Source organism: Nesoenas mayeri (assembly GCF_963082525.1).
Source record: "Nesoenas mayeri genome assembly, chromosome: 4".
Taxonomy (NCBI): Eukaryota; Metazoa; Chordata; class Aves; order Columbiformes; family Columbidae; genus Nesoenas; species Nesoenas mayeri.
This window is the reverse complement of record NC_137540.1, coordinates 75596458-75617762: the sequence shown is the minus strand read 5'-3', so window position 1 is coordinate 75617762 and position 21305 is coordinate 75596458. Positions and strand designations below refer to the sequence as shown.

General features: G+C 43.4%; 1 protein-coding gene across 1 annotated transcript in view; it reads right to left on the bottom strand.

The window, feature by feature from the left end:
- ATRN (attractin) overlaps positions 1 to 21305 on the bottom strand; it is a gene marked incomplete at its 5' end in the record, with an annotated part of 175113 nt that overhangs the window by 39382 nt on the left and 114426 nt on the right. The window contains one exon of the mRNA XM_080343966.1: positions 7095 to 7156. Within this exon, the coding sequence (XP_080200092.1) occupies positions 7095 to 7156 (62 nt within the window). The remainder of the gene's footprint in view (positions 1 to 7094; positions 7157 to 21305) is intronic.

Here is a 21305-nt window from a genome sequence, read left to right as displayed (position 1 = left end):
CTCCTGTCCCAGCATATGACAACCCCACAGTTCACACCGTGTGTCTGAGGGCGTTGTCCAGTCTATTCTTGAATATTTGGGGCTTAATTAAGTAATTCTTAATTATTATTAGCTTATTTAAGTATAAATGAGCAATATGGTTCTAAGTAATGTCCCTCAGTTGGCCTCAACGCATGCATAATTGTTAGGTGATAAACCTTCATTACACCACAGCGTATTCCACCCCTGGAATAAAAAACTGAACTTAAACACCCTGTGTGGTTTTATTCTGCACTCTGAGCTCCTTTTCAGAGCAGAAAGAATATTCTCTCCGCTCCAGGTGCCCTTAAAACTCTTCAAACAAGAACGCTTTCATTTTAAATTGCTGGAAAAACTTCATCAGCACTTTGATACGACGCATTCTCATGAGGGAAGAAGAAAATCCATCTGGCATATTAGGGCCCAATTATTAAACTCGCCTACGATATTTATCAACACCAGAATTGCTAGTAAAAATGGCAGTTTTAAATGCCAAAATATATAGCGACCTCAATAGTAATATGCTTTAACATATATAGGTCACTTCATAATTTCAGCAAGCACTGCAATGATTACCAGACACACATCCCAAATTATTTTGATGAATTGGAAGCTATTTAAAAGCAAATTTTAATATGCCGGAGAGTTACAGGACACATTTTTAAGTACTCAATGCATTAAACCTCAAAAATAATTGGAACGAGTACATAAGCCAGGAGTGCACGTGTTGCACAGTTGGTCTTTACCAAATAACTCTCTGCAGCCAAGGGCAAACCAACAGGTCTCATCTGCAGACAAATGACCTTATATTTCTGCTAAAGGTGGCACCAAGGTTTAACAAGCAACAACCCACCTTATTTGCGGCATGTAGTGCTGATTTTTCTGTCTGTTCTAGAAAACTCTAATTATTGGCCAGCATAACCTATCTGACACCCTGCAGAACAGTGGCAGCTTCCATGGACACAAGACCAGCAGAACCACAAAGGGTGTAACGTGAAATAAAGGGAAAAAGTCATGTTGTGGATCTAGAAGCTTTAAGTGAACACACCATGGGATGCACAATGAAACTAGAAGGGAAATCAGTGTTATTTTGACCTCTGTTTTGAAGTTTTTTCCCTCTCATATTGTTCTTAGGCAGGAGAACAAGCTACTCTAAAGGCAGGGAGTCTGAGCAGGCTGCAGCTATGAGAGGGACCAAGCACAGTGTTGGTCCTGCAGACTCCTTCCATTCTCAGTTCTCCTCTTCTGCGGTCTCTGCACTAACCCGGTCACCTTGTCAACTCAACTCAGGAGAAACACCCAAACAAATCACAGTCTGACATCCATGGAGAGTTCACAGAATCACAGAATGTCGCGGGTTGGAAGGGACCTGGAAAGCTCATCCAGTGCAATCCCCCCATGGAGCAGGAACACCCAGATGAGGTTACACAGGAAGGTGTCCAGGCGGGTTGGAATGTCTGCACAGAAGGAGACTCCACAACCCCCCTGGGCAGCCTGGGCCAGGCTCTGCCACCCTCACCAGGAACAAGTTTCTTCTCCTATTTAAGTGGAACCTCCTGTGTTCCAGTTTGCACCCATTGCCCCTTGTCATATCATTGGTTGTCACCAGAAGAGCCTGGCTCCATCCTCCTGACACTGCCCCTTTCCGTATTGATCCCCAGGAATGAGTCCCCCCTCAGTGTCCTCTTGTCCAGCTCCAGAGCCCCAGCTCCCTCAGCCTTTCCTCACACGGGAGATGCTCCACTCCCTGCAGCATCTTGGTGGCTGCGCTGGACCCTCTCCAGCAGTTCCCTGTCCTGCTGGAACTGAGGGGCCACAGCTGGACACAAGATTCCAGGTGTGGTCTCCCCAGGGCAGAGCAGAGGGGCAGGAGAACCTCTCTGACCTACTGACCACCCCCTTCTAACCCACCCCAGGTCCCATTGGCTTCCTGGCCACAAGGGCCCAGTGCTGGCTCATGGTCACCCTGCTGTCCCCAGGACCCCCAGCTCCCTTTCCCCTACGCTGCTCTCTAATAGGTCATTCCCCAACTTATCCTGGAACCTGGGGCTGTTCCTGCCCAGATTCAAGACTCTACACTTGGTTCTTATTTGGTTCATCCTAACATAGACACCTATATCTGGTAACCCAACTGCTCTTTGGTGTCCATCAGCTGCACCGAGTAGAAGAGCTTCACAACACACACAATAACCTAAATTAAGGTGTCAAAGCTATAAATGAAATCCCACTCAATAAAGGTTTTAAAACCCAAAGTGCTTATATAACACCACATAAAACTTTAAAGGCCAAAGGCATAAATGGGCACTGATAATGATCGGACTAATTAATGGAGGAGAGACCAAACGGTCTTCACTGCGCTCATCCACGTGTGACCATTGTGGAGGACAAAGTGAAGAGTGATGAGGACAAGATGGAAAGAAGGAAGTCGTGGATGCTGAACTCTTGAGTCCTAAACAGTTTTCAGTAGGCCATTCCCACTATTGAAAACGCTGGGCAAATGTTCACAAAATACTTCAAAATGTTCACAGCCAGGAAAAACAATATCCAGCACATTAAACCATCTGTTGTACGGGGATAAATACTGCGCTCTCTGAAGTTTTTCTGAGAAATGAGTCCAACTATTTGCACCAAAGTAGAATTACAATATTTGATATTCAGTCCTTACTAGAGGCAAATGAGCTTTCATGTGTGACCATGAAAACACAAAACTTGCAACTTCTGCTGCATTTGTGAGATATATCCATGTCTCTAATAGTCACTGTAAGACTATGAGGGGAGGAGAGTCAGCGCTCAACACCCCGAGGAGGACGTTTCTTGGGCAGATATGAAAGACAAGACATGCAGCAGCTGAGGAATAGGGTTAACTGTGCACATGAGACACAACAGAGGGGCAGGAGAAGACATCAGAAGTCTATGGTAAATCAGTGTAACAAAGGTCAGCATGAGACTGTAGAATAGAATCACAGAACAGTTTGGGTTGAAGGGACCTTAAAGCTCCCCCAGTGCCCCCCCTGCCATGAGCAGGGACATCTTCACCAGCTCAGGTTGCTCAGAACCCCGTCCAGCCTGGCCTGGGATGTCTCCAGGGATGGTTCAGCCACCACCTCTCTGGCCAACCTGGGCCAGGCTCTCACCACCCTCAGGGACAACAATTTCTTCCCCATGTCCAGCCTGAATCTCCCTCCTTTAGTTTAAAACCATCACCCCTTGTCCTATCACAACAGGCCCTGCTCAAAAGTCTGTCCCCATCTTTCTTAGTGGCTCCTTTTAAGTCCGGAAAGGCCGCAATAAGGTCTCCCCAGAGCGTCTCTTCTCCAGGATGAAGGTGATTATACGTAATAAAACCCCAGAGAAAAATCTATGATGTCCATTCACAGTCTCACACCCACAAATTCCAAATGTATTGGCCAGCTGGCCAACGTCACTCACGTCCCACCCAGAGGACAAGTGATGTTGGCTGTCAGGTCCCCACCACATCTCCTGGCTTCTTTCCTGAAGGCAGCAAACCTGGTTTATAGGGTTTAAAGGCCTTTTATACCCTGTAGACCTCAACAGCTTCTTTGGCTTCAGTGTTGTCCACTTCAGACTTCTGCCCTTTTAGGTAGGTCTGTTGGCCAACACCTTCATCTCCTCATTTTGAGTTTCTTAGGGCTATTACACTAGGAAAAGTTCTTAATACTCCTATAAATCTCTACAGAACTGGTGAAAAAAGCAGAGAAGCACACAAGAAATACATATGCACTTCTTTTTTTGGTTAAATAAAGAAACAGCATCATTGGTGGGCAAGATGAGTTTAGAAGGCAAAATATTCAAAGTAATAAATATCTTCACATCTTCTATATGCAAAAGTACACTGGCAAGAAATACATTATATATAGGTGTGGTGGCATACACAGGTTTTTTGGAAGATAGGAAGCACAGATACTAATAGAAATGTTTACTAGAGGCTGTCAAAATAGCTCAAACTACCTGCCAAAAGACAACAGCAATGTTTGTAAATTGAAGAGCTATGTTATGAAAGGCAGAGGAGGAAACAGAAAAATCCCACAGTTTGCTTGCAATTCATTTAGCTTTGCAAAGGTTAACAACGGTTAGGATATCATTTCTCCTGCAGCTCCAATTATATGCAATATTAAAGAGCCTGTAACTTCACCGTTCTACCCAACCTTTATCCACTGACATTTTCTTGGCTTAAAACAAAATGTGAACATGCTGCAAAATAAATAAAGGTCAGAGCCGCACACCTGACGTTGTGCTGAACACCAACTCCACAAGGAGATTCAAGAGTCTTAACAGAAACCCTAAATGAGGATCCAACCCTGTTTCCCTGTATAGTTCATAGAATAGAATCATAGAATGACTTTGGTTGGACAAGACCCTCAGGATCATGGAGTCCAACCACAACCCACCCCTGGCACTGCCCCATGACCCTAAGAACCTCATCTCCGCCTGTTCAAGCCTCCAGGGATGGTGACTCCACCACTGCCCTGGGCACTTTTCCAATGCCCCACAACCATAAATAACATTTTCCTAATGCCCAATCTAATCTAATTCGCCACACAGCCCAAGGCACAGTTGTTTGATCCAGTAGCAGGGCAGAAGAACACGGTTGGTATGGGGTTGCAAAGTCTAAGAGCAGCTTCTAGAAGACGGCAACGTGCTACAGCATCACCAGCGTATAATATTTTCCAACATTTCCCACAGAATGGCTAAAGCAAGACCCTTGAACATGATAGGAGAAAATCATTCTAAACACCCATTTTCCAGAAAGAAGTCCTTTTTTTTGTATCAGCGACACTCAAAGAACTGAGATATATCTCAGTTTTTGGCTTAGAGGTGGCCTATACCTCAAATGTGGTTTTACCAGCTATCTTTGGGCTTTGCAGAAAGCGTTTTCATTGCCTCTACTTAGTGCGCAAATTTTCAGCCAACTCGATCTCATTAACATCACGGGGCTATCAGATATTACTTATTTACGGTCTAACTTGGATTCAACTGTAATTATGAAATGCACCCTAGAGCATTAAAAATGCAAGCGTTTCAATACAAACAGCAGAGATGAATCACGCTGTTAACACACTGGTTATTTAGCGAATTATAGTGACTGTAAAAGAAAATCCTAGGAGAGGAACTTAGCAGTAGTTACACTTAAAGAATTGGAGAATTTTTAAAGCGTTATAAACGTTTGGTTGGAAAACACCAATAAACTGTCTTCTTCCAAAGAGAGACGTTCTTATTCCTTTGGCATTTTAGGAGGTTAAATAATATTACGTTACTTTTCAAGGAGATCCATGTGATAGCAGCGAGGGAGAATCACTGCTGATCATCTTTAATCTGCATCAATTTTGGACGTGTGTTCTCAGCTGCATGTGTTCATTGAGATACAGAACCATGGAATCATTTTGGTTGGAAAAGACCCTCAAGATGATAAAGTCCAAACGTTAAACCAACGCTGGCACTGCCCCTTGTCCTGAGAACCTCATGTCCGTCTGTCCAACCCTCCAGGGATGGTGACTCCAGCACTGCCTTGGGCAGCCTGTTCCAATGCCCCACAGCCCTTTGGGGAAGAAATTGTTCCCCAGATCCATCCTCAGGCCATTTCCTCTGGTCCTATTGCTCAAACATCATCAGTTTGTGCTCATCTTCCACTGCTCATCCATTGGTTAATTTGTTATGTATCATGCCTTAAGATCTATACCTAGTTTAAAAGTCTATGTGTTTCCAGAACTGGGCTCTTCTTCTGCTTCAAACTGATTCTCTTCCAATAATGGAATTGGAAGAATCACTCAAATTGAAGAGTTTCCCACTCTCATACGCAGGTGGATCTGGGTCTGTAAAGAACTAATGGATAATTTTTGAAGTGCAGATTGACCTTATGCTGTTAAAAAGGAACCAACTGTTCCCCTATTCAACCTCCTTGTAAGTAATTACCCACCACAAAGATTTTTAGGGAAGACCTTGACTGTGATGGATTCAGCACAACAAATGCTTAAGTCTGATCCAGGAGTAAACACTTACTCCACATCAATGGAAACAATGTGCTGGTTCAAGCCTGGTGTTTACCTGGGATTTATTAAACCACACTCCACTCTGAAAAAGCTACATACTAAAAAAATACATGATACAAGCCACTTGTCTGAAGGACCCATCTGGAGCTCCTTGCTTTCATTAAATTCAGCATGGAATCTAAAGCAAGATATTATTCCCACTGTTCATTTCCAAAGGAGCATATTATTGCCTGCTTTAAAACAGGTTGTAAAATCTGAAGTAAACAGACACGTATACCCCGCTTGGGAGAGTTCTCCCTATTGATCAAGTATTGTTTTATATTTATGGACTATCAGCAGTTCCTAAAGTAGAGGCTAATACATTAAATTTTGAAACTTGAAGAGATGGCCTGCTGTGCTTCGGGAGACATTTCACCTCTTTTTAGGGCTATTCTTTTTGGAGGATGGAGGAGGAAACAAGTATTGCAATTGCTTCTGTTGGTTCCAACTCCTGGGGAACCATAGGGTTGCTTCCCACTAAGAAATTCACTTTACCAAGCAGTTCAGAAGGGATGGATGGGTATACAGCTTCAATTGTGTTGGAACACATGTTTGTATTTAACTTGACGTGTTTGCAGAGTTCAGTTTAAAATCAAAAGGCGCTACCTAAAGACTCTGAAATAAGTCCACGCTTAACTCTTTGCAAAATCACTTAATTTATGATTTGTGTCTGACGATGTGTGAATATCCGCAGCTCCTCTAAGTCGTATGTTATATGTAAGATGTGGTAGCTCAAAATGTGTCCTCTATAGCACTTTAAAAGTAAACTCTCCAGTTCAAAAAGCCTTTTCCCCCCTGCATGTACAGGACAAGATGCATCTGCAAAGACAGACAGGCAATTTTCTTAACATAATTCCTAATTAAACACTTGAAACACCGTAATGATTTCCATTTTCTAAGCTGTGATGTATACAGGATGTTTAATTAAAGAAAACAAAACCGCAAAACCACCAAACACTATACTGAACAACAAGAAAACAAACATCTTTCCTAAAGGACAAACATTTATCTGTTTTAAACGAAAAGTACCTGAAAAAAGTCACAAAGAACTGTACCAGGTCCATAAAGTTGCTGTGCTGCGAGAATGCAATCTGCAAAACAAAAGCAAATGCTTTCTATTACTTACTGAAAAGAAACTTCAAATATAAGACGCACTGTTGCTGGGATTAGAAAATCACAATGAGAAAAGTGGTCAATTCACAGTTTTGAACACTGTTTTTAAAAGATATTCAGAGGGCAAAGAAAACAAACTAAAACGTCACATTATTTTGATATCATATACCCCAAAATTAAAGCTAAATAAGTAACATCTCTCTATCCCAATAATGTTCAAGGAAAAGTCTTCGGTGCGCTTGGAGCAAACACTAGTTGAAAAAATTCAATCGCAAAGTTTCACGGAGCTAAAAATAAAGCAGTTTAGTTATTGTAGACGCAGCAACCCATAATAAAACATTAAGAAGTTCAAATATATGCTCCCATCCCAACAATAATCATACAACAAAATCTCCTCGGGTAAGTAACTTACACCAAGAGCAGCAAAAAGGCACGAGACACAGAAGATAACAGATACTGTAAAAACAGCTGTGGCATTCATGTTAACTCGCTGCCCTGCAATCCGGCTCCGAAAGCGAAAAACAACCCAACATTTTGGACGGAAAACAGAGGGAAGAAGCGAACAGGAAAGTGGGAGGTGGTTGGAGGAAGATTAGGGAGCCTGGTTGGAAATAACGCAGCGGAACGGGGGCGGCCGAGGGGACGGCGGCTTCGCAGATCGGGAATCGGTTCTTTCCAGGTACCTCCTATTTCCTCTGACTATCAATCTCAGCCCCACACCAGATTTTAACTCTTTCATGAATTTATGTGGAAGCTAAACCAAAATCTGCACGGCTTAGAAAAGCTTCCCACGGATAATAAATTCACTTAAGGAAGGCAGATTATTTTTTCCTTAATAAACTACACGTTGCGGTAGCATTAGTATAACTACAAATCTCTCCTCGTGGCAACAGCCACATGCCAAAAATCATGAATATCTGCAAAAATCAATTATTCCTTGGATTTCCGCTGCTTGAGAACACCTCTATTATCACATTCTCTTTAAATATCCATTGGAACTCGGTACAGAAGCTACAATAATTTCCTTATAAATACATTGAAATGCTCTTAAGTTGAAAGCTCTTTAATTCTGTTTCGCTGGAAAGCACAACTTGAAACCTGCAGACCAGATGCTCGTGACCTCAATAGAGCTCAAGACAAGAAAACACAGTTTCTTGCTGATTTTTGTCCTTATAAAGCGCTTCTGAGGAGAAAAATAAGAGAGTGAGCGTGATTTAGAACTCAGCGTATGGTAACTGAGGTGGTTTTATATTCACGTAACTATTCTGGCAGTTCTTTAAGGCAAATAATTCGCTTACTAAAACATCACATTCTGAAATATGAACATGTAATATATCCAGTATATAGAAATACGGTGTGAGAATACCTCTGATGCTGGCCGACTAAAAAAGATGCATTTCAAAACAAAGGCCTTATTATGTATCAGAAGCATAAAGAAACCATCAATGGGCCGGTTCTGTGCAGACCAGCATTAGGACCAGCTTGTGATGGAAAGCAAAGCTCGTTCTAATTAGGATATAAGAAGAAATTAAAATAAAGTAAAAGGTCTAAAAAAGGACAGATTCTATGAAAGATTCATGAGACTGTGAACTCATCTCTAAATTGTTACCAAAGAGCTGCTTGTTTTGATGATATAAGTGGGGGACAGAATGAAGACAGAGAAGGAAAGTTGGGTTTGTTTCACTATGAATGTTTTACCAGTGGGGGATTGCAGCTCTTCTCTTGCAAAGCCCAACTGAGGATTTGTACCTCATATATGGATTAAAAGCAGAAAAGCCAAGGTTGGGTTCTGCAATTTACTTCTCACGAGCTGAAAACACTTTATGCTATTAAACCTGACCAATCTGTGTCACAGCCAATTTGGTATCGTAATTGTTAATGGTTTGCTTATTTAGAGCTTAATTTCCCCTAATATAATCTGTTCCCAGGATTTAATTAATTCAGTTACATAGAAAGCTTGGTTAGAAATAGCTGTTAAAAGCAGAATGTTCACTCTGGATACAGGAAAGATACGGCACAAATTTCTTAGCGGTATGGATTTTTAATTAAGTTTAAATGACAGCAGAAGATTCATTTATCCATTCTCAAAAAGCCTCATTTTGTACCAAAGGAATAAGCAGTAAAAGTGTAGGAAAACCCTTGGGAGATGCATTTCCAGGTCCTGAGCAGAACTTCGGCTCAGCCACTAAATCAATCTTTCTGAACATACGTGTCCTTCAAAGTTCTTCAGAATAACTTAAGTAGTTGAGATTAGAACAGATGAGAGAATTAATTCCGTTGATTCCAGAGACGATTGTAAAGCTGTTGTTTATCTGAACCGAAAAGGCACCTGAAAAGTCATCCCGGCCTATTATCCTTTTCCTAATGCTGCATCATGTGAAGCATCAAAGAAATTTGGCTGCTTTCCAGATGAATAGAAACAGCTGGACTGATAAAAATGTATAATTAAGAGCTTTACTCCCTTTATCAGTTGATTAGCATAAAATATTAAGCCAAGAAGAAAATCTGGTTACCTCTATCGACCCAAGAATATCTTAAAAGTGCAAGAGTTTTGCAATCAGTACAGAATCACACAGAATCATCCAATGTCAGGGGTTGGAAGGGACCTGGAAAGCTCATCCAGTGCAATCCCCCCATGGAGCAGGAACACCCAGATGAGGTTACACAGGAAGGTGTCCAGGCGGGTTGGAATGTCTGCACAGAAGGAGACTCCACAACCCCCCTGGGCAGCCTGGGCCAGGCTCTGACACCCTCACCCCCAACAAGTTTCTTCTCCTATTTAAGTGGAACCTCCTGTGTTCCAGTTTATACCCACTGACCCCTGTCTTAACATTGGTTGTCACCAGCAGAGCCTGGCTCCATCCTCCTGACACTCCCCATTTCCATATGGATCCCCAGGAATGAGTCCCCCCTCAGTGTCCTCTTGTCCAGCTCCAGAGCCCCAGCTCCCTCAGCCTTTCCTCACACGGGAGATGCTCCACTCCCTGCAGCATCTTGGTGGCTGCGCTGGACTCTCTGCAGCAGTTTCCTGTCCTGCTGGAACTGAGGGGCCACAACTGGACACAAGATTCCAGGTGTGGTCTCCCCAGGGCAGAGCAGAGGGGCAGGAGAACCTCTCTGACCTACTGACCACCCCCTTCTAACCCACTCCAGGTCCCATTGGCTTCCTGGCCACAAGGGCCCAGTGCTGGCTCATGGTCACCCTGCTGTCCCCAGGACCCCCAGGTCACTTTCCCCTACACTGCTCTCTAATATGTAATTTCCCAACCTATACTGGAACCTGCACAAAGCGACTCAATCCACACTAGCGCTGCCTTCCTTTTCAACCCTGCTTCATATTAAAAAGTGAAATTGGAAATTATAGTTTGAGCGGGACACACTCCTAGAATAGAACTGTAAAGAAGAGAGAAATAACAGCCTAATTAACTCAGGAAGCTGGAGAACTACAAGAGAGAAGGAGCAACGTGAAGCCGGCTGCTGGAGTTGGGAGCTCGCTGTGAATTCAGACGATAGCAAAACGGTCCCCACTGCTAAATTAATTAACCTCCCCTAGCAGGGGGGAGAACGCTACGGCGCTCGTGTTTTACAAGTCTACGGGACCACAAAGCACCGAAAACCAGGGGAATTGCAGATATTTCAGGCCGCTTTGCTTTTTATTTAAATACAGTCCCAGCGCCCAAGGTAACGAACAAAAAAGATGGAAAGGCTGGGAACTTCGAAGAGATAAAGCCAACAGCCAAACAAGACTTTTATGTACATCTTACTCTATTTCTTCCTCAGCACCTCCGCTTTCTCTTCTTCTTTATTTCTTTTTATGGTTAGAGGCAAGGATTCGATCTGACCTTGGAGAACACAGACAACAGTAACAAGATGCCGTGGCCTGAATGCCGAGTGCCTGCGCTTCTTTCAAAGGACCTGCTGAAAAACAAATCACAGAACACCAGGGAGGGGAAGGGACCTTGAAAGATCATCCAGTTCAACCCCCCATGGCTTTTAAGTCTTCTTGAGTGATGCCAAAGTCATCAAAACATCCATTTTGCCGTCTGCAATAGTGATGGATGGGGAAGAGCGCTCTTCTGCTCAAAAGAAACATCGTTCCTGGGTTCAATTTGGCTTTAAACACAACGTGCCCTGGTGAAACACACGGCACAACACCCAGTTTTGGTGCTCTGCACTCAACAGGAGCAACAAGCCAACTCCAACAGCGCCAGCGGTGAAGCTTCAGGAAAAAATGAGCCCATCTGGCATCCAGCTTCACCACCTAAAGGTGGTCCTGGCTTTGCCATGTGCTGCTGCTGTTGTTTCATGGGGTCTGTGAACATCTTTCATGAGTCAAGACAAGTTGTTCAGCCAGCAGAGAGCTCACTGCAGCAACAAAGGGCTTTTTGGTGGTATTTCTGAGCTGACTCAGCTCATCAAGGGATGAGGCAAACGAAAGAAGGAGTAGAACATGGTGACCCTCTTTGGGCTGGTATCTCTCAACTTATCGTGGCAACATTAACTCCCACTACAACTTTTCAGAAAGAAGCATCTGCTTACTTCTGCAGATAGAACTTATGGATTCAGTCACAGATTAGGACATGAAAATACAGGAATAGAGAGTCCAGCGCAGGGCAACAAAGATGCTGAAGGGAGTGGAGCATCTCCCGTGTGAGGAAAGGCTGAGGGAGCTGGGGCTCTGGAGCTGGACAAGAGGACACTGAGGGGGGACTCATTCCTGGGGATCCATATGGAAAGGGGCAGTGTCAGGAGGATGGAGCCAGGCTCTTCTGGTGACAACCAATGGTAGGACAAGGGGTAATGGGTTCAAACTGGAACACAAGAGAGGTTCCACTTGAATTTGAGAAGAAACTTGTTGGGGGTGAGGGTGTCAGAGCCTGGCCCAGGCTGCCCAGGGGGTTGTGGAGTCTCCTTCTGTGCAGACATTCCAACCCGCCTGGACACCTTCCTGTGTAACCTCATCTGGGTGTTCCTGCTCCATGGGGGGATTGCACTGGATGAGCTTTCCAGGTCCCTTCCAACCTCTGACATTCTGGGATTCTGTGATATGTGCCTATTGTTCCTTTACACTGGACACACTGTGATTCAGGTGGATATTGTACGTGTCTCTTAGAGGATCACCTGAACAGTTACAGCTCTATTAAGTCTCCATCATCTCCATCATGGGACCTTAAACACCTACAGTGCACGAAGACACCTATGGCCTCCAGATGCACCAGGGAAGATCTAGACTGGGTATTAGGAAAAAATTCTTCATGGAAAGGGCTGTGAGGCATTGGAACAGGCTGCCCAGGGCAGTGCTGGAGTCACCACCCCTGGAGGGTTGGACAGACACGTCGGTAAGTTTTTTAGGGATGTGGCTTAGTGCCTGTGTTGGGTTAACGGCTGGACTCGATCTCAAGGGTGTCTTCCAACCAAAATGATTCTATGATTCCATTTGCTTTCAGATGCACCAAGTACAGTTTGGCAATTTGATCAAATGGATAACGGAATACAAGTTTTAGTGAATGAAGACATTTGAGAGTGAAATGTGGATGGTGAATCTCCAAAAGGGAACAGAAGCCTCCTTGCCTCTGTGCAGGGTTTATGTTAAGTGCAGAACAAGACACATACATTGAAAAAAACAAAGGATATTTGCATCTTGAAGGGAACGAAGCAAAGCTTGTTACAGACCACGATGACACCACCATTTTAACCCTTCCGTAAGTGCTGCTGGTGCCCAAATGTGCCCCCTCACCCTCCTTTTAACCCCTTATACCCGTATTTCCTGTAGTAAACCGGCTCACACAATCCAGTGTAGCTGAAAACTGATCTTTGCTGAGCCAAATTTCAGGTGGGTCCATAACCTGGTGACAGTCACGGCACTGATGGGCAATGTGATGCCACACCATGGACACATTCCCTTTTTAGAGGCACCATGGATCTACCTTAAATGAACAGCAAAACTGCGCCACAAATTTTGAGGTTAGGAAGAAAACTTAAGGTGTCTTGATACCCCTAAGTCTTCAAAAGCTCCAGGAACATCATGTTCCACAGAGAATGATCTTCTAGATGGAAAAGTTAGACCACAAGTTTGAAAAAAGGAAGGGTCTTACAGCAATTACTTGTAACTTGAAAAGCTCTGTCCCACAGCACGTTGAAGTGGAACATTTGGAGGTGGGAGACCTCAGAGAGTTTGTAATACATGTGATGGTGTAGATGTGGACATCAGGAGATGTGATGCTCTATTGAAAGATGACAGATTTGAGTAGGGGACAACCATCCATTGCTGCTGATCGGACAGCTAAAGGTCCAGATCAACCAGAAGCCCCAGAAATAAGCCCAGGTTGGTCTGTTCCTGCTTGCATTGTAAGAATTACTCGTTGCTCATCAGAAGCTCAAAACCCAATTTGCATCTGAACACACTTAGGCTGCTGGTTTCTATTTTGTAGAAGAAAAACTTCTGGCCAACTCGGTGCAGCTGAAGAGGTTCACATCCTCAGATTTACATCCTACAACAAGTAACAATAAAAATCCCCACTAAAATCTGATTTTTCACACCTACTACTATGAGCCACGTTGCTCCTGCGTGAAGGACCAATGAAAGAGATAAACGACCCGCTCCTCACTCACTGCAATACTAACTAAGCCGTTGAGCTTTATGGCACAAACACTTGATAAGTGTGCAAATATAAAAACTAGTTCACTTCGGAACTTATACCGAGATGGAAATGGATTTATATTCCAATACTGTGCCGCCTTACTGCAGCAGTCACAAATTGTCACTTTTCAGCTAATTGGCTGCAGTCAGCAGTTGGTTCAGAAATACCAATTATATATATACGTTTAGTCTCCTCGCGTGAGCTCTCAGGTTGTTGTGCAGAGCAAACACGGGCATAGCTGCCTCTAAATTAAAAATAGCGCTGAAGATTTAGTCCCCCATTTCTCTGCATCAGAAAAAATTACCACACAAACCTGACAAACGGGAGGTGCTGGTTCAATAAACAGCCAGGTGATGAATAGCGATGCTCATCGAAATTTAAAGTGCGGTAGCAAACAATGTTCTGGAAATTCCCATAATTGGAATAGGGATCTCAGATCAGACCCCCGCGCATCTACTCGTTACGGTAATGCACTAATGAACGCCACAAGAAAGCTGAGGCACGGCTGGATGAAACTCAGTTCTGAATGTCAGGAAAATGCCGTAGAACTAAAGCTTATCCATTCCCACAGATCTCTGCTGGATCCACTCTCCATCCTGTCCACACACTGAAGGTGCCAACGGCCACGCAGGAGTGGGAAGGTAACTGGAGGCTACTGGAGCCGTTTTGCAGGAGAGAAAAATAAATACAAGAATAGAAATGTGAAAGCAAATTAAAACATAAAAATAAATACAATGAAATGTCATCTCCTCAGCCCTGACCTTCTGCCCAACTAAAGGAGGGAGATTCAGGCTGGACATGAGGAAGAAATTGTTGCCCTGAGGGTGGTGAGAGCCTGGCCCAGGTTGGCCAGAGAGGTGGTGGATGAACCATCCCTGGAGACATCCCAGGCCAGGCTGGACGGGGCTCTGAGCAACCTGAGCTGCTGAAGATGTCCCTGCTCATGGCAGGGGGGACACTGGAGGAGCTCTGAAGGTCCCTTCAACCCAAACTGTTCTCTGACTCTATGGGTGCAGGTAGACCAAGAACTGTTCCTGGCATGATGAGACTCAGGGCCGGGTGGCAGCCGCGTCCCTTAACAAGCAGCTGCTCCGTAGAAATCCTCCCTGTGAAGTCCACTGATGTACAGAAACCTACAACATGCGGAACTTTGTCCCCTCCCGATTGGCGTTTCCACATTGATTTCATTTTCCTAGTATTCCCTTAGAACACAGAAGTCTTGAAGTGCGGAAAATAAATATCTTGGCTTGTTTTTTACAACATACAGCTATGAACATTCATTTAGATTAAGGTTGGAGGCTACTGCATGGGAAATATGTCTCCTCTTTTCCCCCTCTAGGCACAACTTAAAGATGGGAGTCCATTCCTTTTGTGTGGGATCATACGTAGGTTGGAGTAATTTGTCACAGCACGTTGTGCCCTCAGCAGCATCGTGCCTCGCTTTGCACAAGTTTGTTTTATTCCAAGACAAGGAGTGACTTTCTCCGCGCTCTCCTTACAGATACTCTGCTCATTGACTATCAGTTCACCTTCAGCCTTTCTCAAGAGGATGATCCCAGGCCAGGCTGGACGGGGCTCTGATGTCCCTGCTCATGGCAAGGGGGGCACTGGGGGAGCTGGGAAGGTCCCTTCAACCCAAACTATCCTATGATTCTAAGATGTAACGAAGAGGAAACATTCCAGAGTATGAGAAGTACCAATAAGCTAAGATTGCCAAGTTATCATTAAAAGCTCAGTAAGGTGGATTTCCATGGGGAAGAAGACCTCTAAGGTCCATTTCAACTCCCCCAAGCTTCAACTCCCCAAAGTAGAGAGCACGGTACACAAATAATCCTGCCTCATTTGGGTTCGTAGAATCCTAGAATTGTTTAGGTTGGGAAAGATCTTTAGAATCGAGTTCAACTGTTAAACCAACGCTGCAAAGTCCACTGCTATATTATGTCCCTAAAAACGGCTGTTTGCTTCTTTCCATTTCTTGTTGTTGAATTCTGGTGAATTTTCACATAATAACTCACTGTTCAGACTGGTGTTAAAAATAGTGTATTTGATGATAACGGCAATTAAGTTCAGGCAAATTACTATCATCAACTGGAGACAAAGACTAACAACATTAATCACTTCTAGCAGTAAACAGCACCACAGATTCAGTGACAGAAAAGAAACTCCTTCACACTATTTTAAGGGTTTGGAAACAGAATTGGATGGTCAAGACTCCCAAGCTTGCGTACTGATGGCAGACACAAACCTTTACTTACTAGGATCTCCAAATCTAAGTATTGTTGAGGTGTCCCAGCTGCATATCTTGGAATGCAAATGTTATGCTTGGAATTCATAAGAAAGTGGTAAAATAATATAGGAAAGTGACCATAGAATAGTTTGGGTGGGAAGGTACCTTCTCAGTTCATCCAGTCCCACCCATGGTTTGGTTGAAATTACCTGGAAAGGGATTCTTGGAGCAATTCTGCGTGTTGCCTGTTCTTATTCAACAACCTTCTAAGCAAGTTACCTTCTCCAGCACAGCACAAAAACTTCATGCCGTTTCTCCTTGAAATGTTTAACCAGAGGAAAAATAACTCTTTGCTAAGAGATTTTGCTTATTGAATGAAATGCAGGTAAGGGATTCACTCTGTTAAGAGGAATTCAGCTGCGTTTGTGAAGGATCCGGGTCATGGGCTTCGCTCCGGCACCATCTACATGCAGGATAAGTTACGTTCCTCAGCATACCGACTATTTACAGAGAGTTTTGCATGGAAATAATTAAAGCTTTGGCACACAACAGCTCAAACGCTCTCTCAGACCCTAAAAGTCCAGCAGAAAGATGAGATTTATACCGCCACTTGTGTGCCAAAAGTTGTTTTCCTAAAGAGTCTACAATGTAAGCACACAAGCAGGAATGGAGAATAAAGAGAAAAGCAGCTAAATCCATATTAGCAATTTGTTTTTTAAGGCTGTAAAATAGCTGACAGATGGAAACGGGCAAAACCTTATGTCTTGCATCACTTTTGATCAGACAAAACACTGGGAAAATATGCAAGACGGAGCTGGGTGTTGCAATGGTGTTAGTGGAGAAAAAGCTCCGTCTCCCTCGCTGAGGAAACCGCGATTTCTAGGGATCATATGGGATGAAAGATTTCAAACGTGTATCAACCTGTATCACAAAAGGTCTAATTTCATCCCTAATGAAATAAAATGGTAAAATAAGTATATATATTTATATATAATATATAGAAAAACTACAGCTCAAAGTAAAATAAGTATATATATGAATAATCAAATAAAATTGCCTTTTAGCGACAACATTTCTCGCATTACCGAAGCCACATGTTTCAAATCTGGTGTCACTACGTCAGGTGGCAGGAATAAATAAATCTATTTAAACCCCTCAACTTTCAACAAAGGAGACAAAAAAGAACCGAAGATTCGCACAATAATTCCAAGTTTAACCCATTTTAGGATTATTTTATATGAAGTAGGGTAGTTATGAAACAAAAAGCTTTAATAAATGCGGTTCTCTCCGTGAGCTGAGGAACTGGCAGCCTGATTTGTGTTTCCAACATAAACATCACGTATTTCGGAAGGAAACTTTATGCTGTGGAGCGTGGGGGTGCGAGGGAATATAAGGGTTGATCAAAGGGTTGATCCTTACGCGGAATCGGTTTTGAAAGGGCTACGAAGTCAGAAATCACAGGCTGGGCTGTTTTCCTCATCAAGGTTTTATTTGTTGAGAGCCTGGGCCATGATTTTGTGTTAAAGAAATCTCAACATGGAAAACCAGTGTTGCTGGAGAGGGCAAAATGAGCAATCTATACATAAGCTTGTCTATTAGCATTTAAAAAAGGACAAATAGCTACCATCTATTGCTGAAGGTTTCCTAGAACATGGATTTCGTCATTTTGTCTTGAAGTACTCGCCAGTATAAGAACTGAAGTGACAAACCGATATGTTGTGATTTATTTCAGTCCCCATGGTCAAAATACACACGTCATTTCAAGAGACTTTGGGTCCAGGCGTAGCAACCGGGATGGTGTTAAGTCTTGGATGCAAAACAGAGTGTTTTAAGAAATAACTACACATGACAGTTGTAATAAAGGAAAAAAAGAAAATGCATAAACTGATTTAGAAAAAACAGCAAAAACCCCCCCCAATCATGCCAGAAATATCTTATTTCCTAGGGCTGCAATAGGCTCTGACCCCAACTCTCCACACGCCTGCCAACACATTCTGTGAGCAAACGTGCCAATATGCTAAAATAATAAATCTTAATAATACAAAGTCAGGAAACGAAGTGAGAGAAAAAGAAGTTTTAGACATTCCAGGATATTATTCTTTTCTTTTCAACTCGGAGAGCTGTTATTGGCGGCTCTGTCTTCACGTCTGTCAGTTAAATACACCAGAGGCTTTTGGGTTCACAGAATGGACTGGGTTGGAAAAGACCTGAGAGATCATCCAGTCCAACCCTTGGTCCAACTCCAGCCCATTGACTAGATCATGGCACTAAGTGCCATGGCCAATCTCAGTTTACAAACCTCCAGGGCCGGTGAGTCCAGCACCTCCCTGGGCAGCCATTCCAATGCCTGACCACTCTCTCTGCACAGAATTGCTTTCTCATCTCCAGCCTCAATTTCCCCTGGCAGAGTTTAAGCCCAGAGATCAAGCTTTGTCACCCTGCGTTAGTACAGGAGATATTCCCCCTCCGTGCTTTAGCCAGGCTGTACCTACCATTACATTTGAACATACTGATATTTTATTGGCACTGCACTTTTCTCCTCTTCATTAACTCTGCTTGCTGTTCTTTTGACTCTTTAAATAAGCTTCCGTCTAAGGAAATATATCTGGCTCTTTTGGTGGCTGTAAAAGCTTCCCAGCAATGGCCCACGTCGCTCGTTTGCTGAAATATATTTGAACTCGAGCTTCACGTTCACATGCGGCGGTGGCACGTTGTATTTCAAGAGGAATTCAGCACACAAGCACAGTAGCTATAAGATATCGGCACATCACCACCTCCAGCCTCACTCAGGAGGATTTAATTACCTAATGTGGACTTTGCTTCCATAGAAAATTAATTTTGCGATTTTGTCTTATATGATGCTTTATATGATGATGATAAAGAGAGCGGCTTCTTTAAAACGAAGACAAACCATACGCGTCTTACTCTCGTATCCAAAAAAAGCCTCATCCTAAGAAATCTGCCTGGTATTATTACATCTGAGCCTCAGTTTACATCTCTCTGCTCTCCTATAACTTCGCTTATATATGCAGCTGAAGTTTCGGAGCGGCCGCACAAGCAGATTTCCAATGCTATACGAACACATTACAATAAACCTCGCCAACCAAGACACGTGAGTTACGACCGTTCGTCCCAAGTGTAGCTCAAATAGTAGATATAAACCCCCAAGATTCCAGCGGTTGGGCAAAAGGATAAAAATCCCATGCAAGAATAAATAGAGCACTTGGGGACAATTAAGCACGAGTGATTTTTAAGGTCGCAGAAATCAATACCTCCAGTAAAAAGGCACCCAAGTTGTGACGCATCCTTGCAAGGGTTAATTGTCTTTGAGAGAAATCCTACTTTTTAATGATTTAAGAAGCTGTGAACAAAAATACTGCTTAATATGAAAGGGACTGGCTTCTGAAAGGAGAAAAATGTCATCGGTTGATGCCAAAAAGAAGGCGGCAGGAGCAGATAAAAAGGAAGCAGCTGTTTCATGTTTTAAAGTCTCATTTAACTGTTGTGTTCCCAATCTCGCCGTCCCCAGCAGAAGACGTCAGTCTGCCTGTGCTGAAAAAAACCAGCCTGTAATTGCACGTCTCTAAAGCTAATTACCTTCAAATTTCATCAGATTAACAAATTGATTTACGTTTCATTGTTGGGTTTAAAGCAAACCTCTCACCACGGAAAGAGAAGCTCAAAAACACCTGCAGTTATATCTAAATAAAGGCAAGGGACATCATTAGCAAACAACTTTGGCATTCCGCGGCTTTCAGAAGCAAAAGAAAAGAACATTTTTGGAGCAGAAGGGTCCCAGAGAGCTCAGGGTGATTCCACCTCCACACCTACACCTATTCCTCATTAAAGGCGCACTGAGGACCTGGCAGGAAAACTATTGAGATCGGCATCCTCTGATCGCTTTCAAGCCTATGTAATTATTCCTATCAAAGCAATCACTACCTATCTATATGTATTTTATTCTCCTTGGCTCACAACAAAGACATATTTTCTTTCCCTTTACCCTTCCTGAGAGCTTTCATTCAATTAGCCAGCGGCTTTTGATTACAGAATGACATTAATTTAGAGAAAGGCTGGAAACCTCCAGGGGCCATGTCCAGTCCTCCGGGATATTTATGCCCGGGATCAAATGCCTTAATGTTTCCTCCAGAGACAAATCAGGGTATTAGAGGCAGTTACAGACTGTGCTTTGTAACCGTGATACGGTTTCTCCGCTCTTTCTTACCCTGTGCATTATCAAAGCATTATCAAACCTCAAAGAGATGACCCTAGAGAACTTCACCCCAAGATTCATGGCACCTCAAAGAGGTCCAAAGCCTAAAATTACAAAGGAAGAAAGAGAAGTGTGGGGTCTGGCATCTCTCCAGCTCTGTTTTGAAGTGGAAGGGTATTGTCTTCTTCAGTTGGCAGGAGTTAAGGGCACCCCAAAGCTTTCCTTGGCCATATCCAAGTGTCGTCCATCGCTGAGACTAGCAAGAAAATAACCACCTCCCGAACCACGTCAAACATTGAGTAAAATTAAAGCTTAATTGAAGCTGGTATTAAGATTCACGCTAATGGAGACCACCTGTTTTATGGGTAACATTGCCAATGAAAATAGCAGGATGGGCAAAGAGTATGAGAAGAAGAAATTTAATCCGAAACGGCTTGAATGGAGGAGGTTTCCTTTGAAAAACGAGAACTGGGGAGAATTTCCGTATTGACACACTGCTGGACACAAGAACCATGAAACACTGAAGTGATGATGGCAAAGATCAGAGCGAGAGCTTTGTCTGAGGATTGTGAAGCCTTCTTAGGAATGTAATTCCCGGCACTTCACAAAATTCTGGCTGCTATTTCCCACTTAAAGAGCCACGTTCAGTATAAGAGAAAATAAAATTGCTTTGATCAGCCATTCCTTAGAAGAATCTCAGTCTAGTTTAGAATTCATCTCCACTCCCAAATACAGCTGACAGCAGCACCAGAGGGTTCCATATGAACTAACCCAAGAAATACCTACTGGCTTAAGGAAAATACACATTTATAAGGTTTTTGCCAGTTCCACGAAGCCAAATCGTTGCAAAGAAGTGCACTATCAGCAAGTTTGCTGGTGACACCAAGCTGGGAGGAGTGGTGACACTGGAAGCTGTGCTGCCATCAGAGACCTGGACAGGCTGGAGAGTTGGGCGGGGAGAAATGTAATGAAATAGAACAAGGGCAAGTGTAGAGTCTTGAATCTGGGCAGGAACAACCCCAGGTTCCAGTGTAAGTTGGGGAATG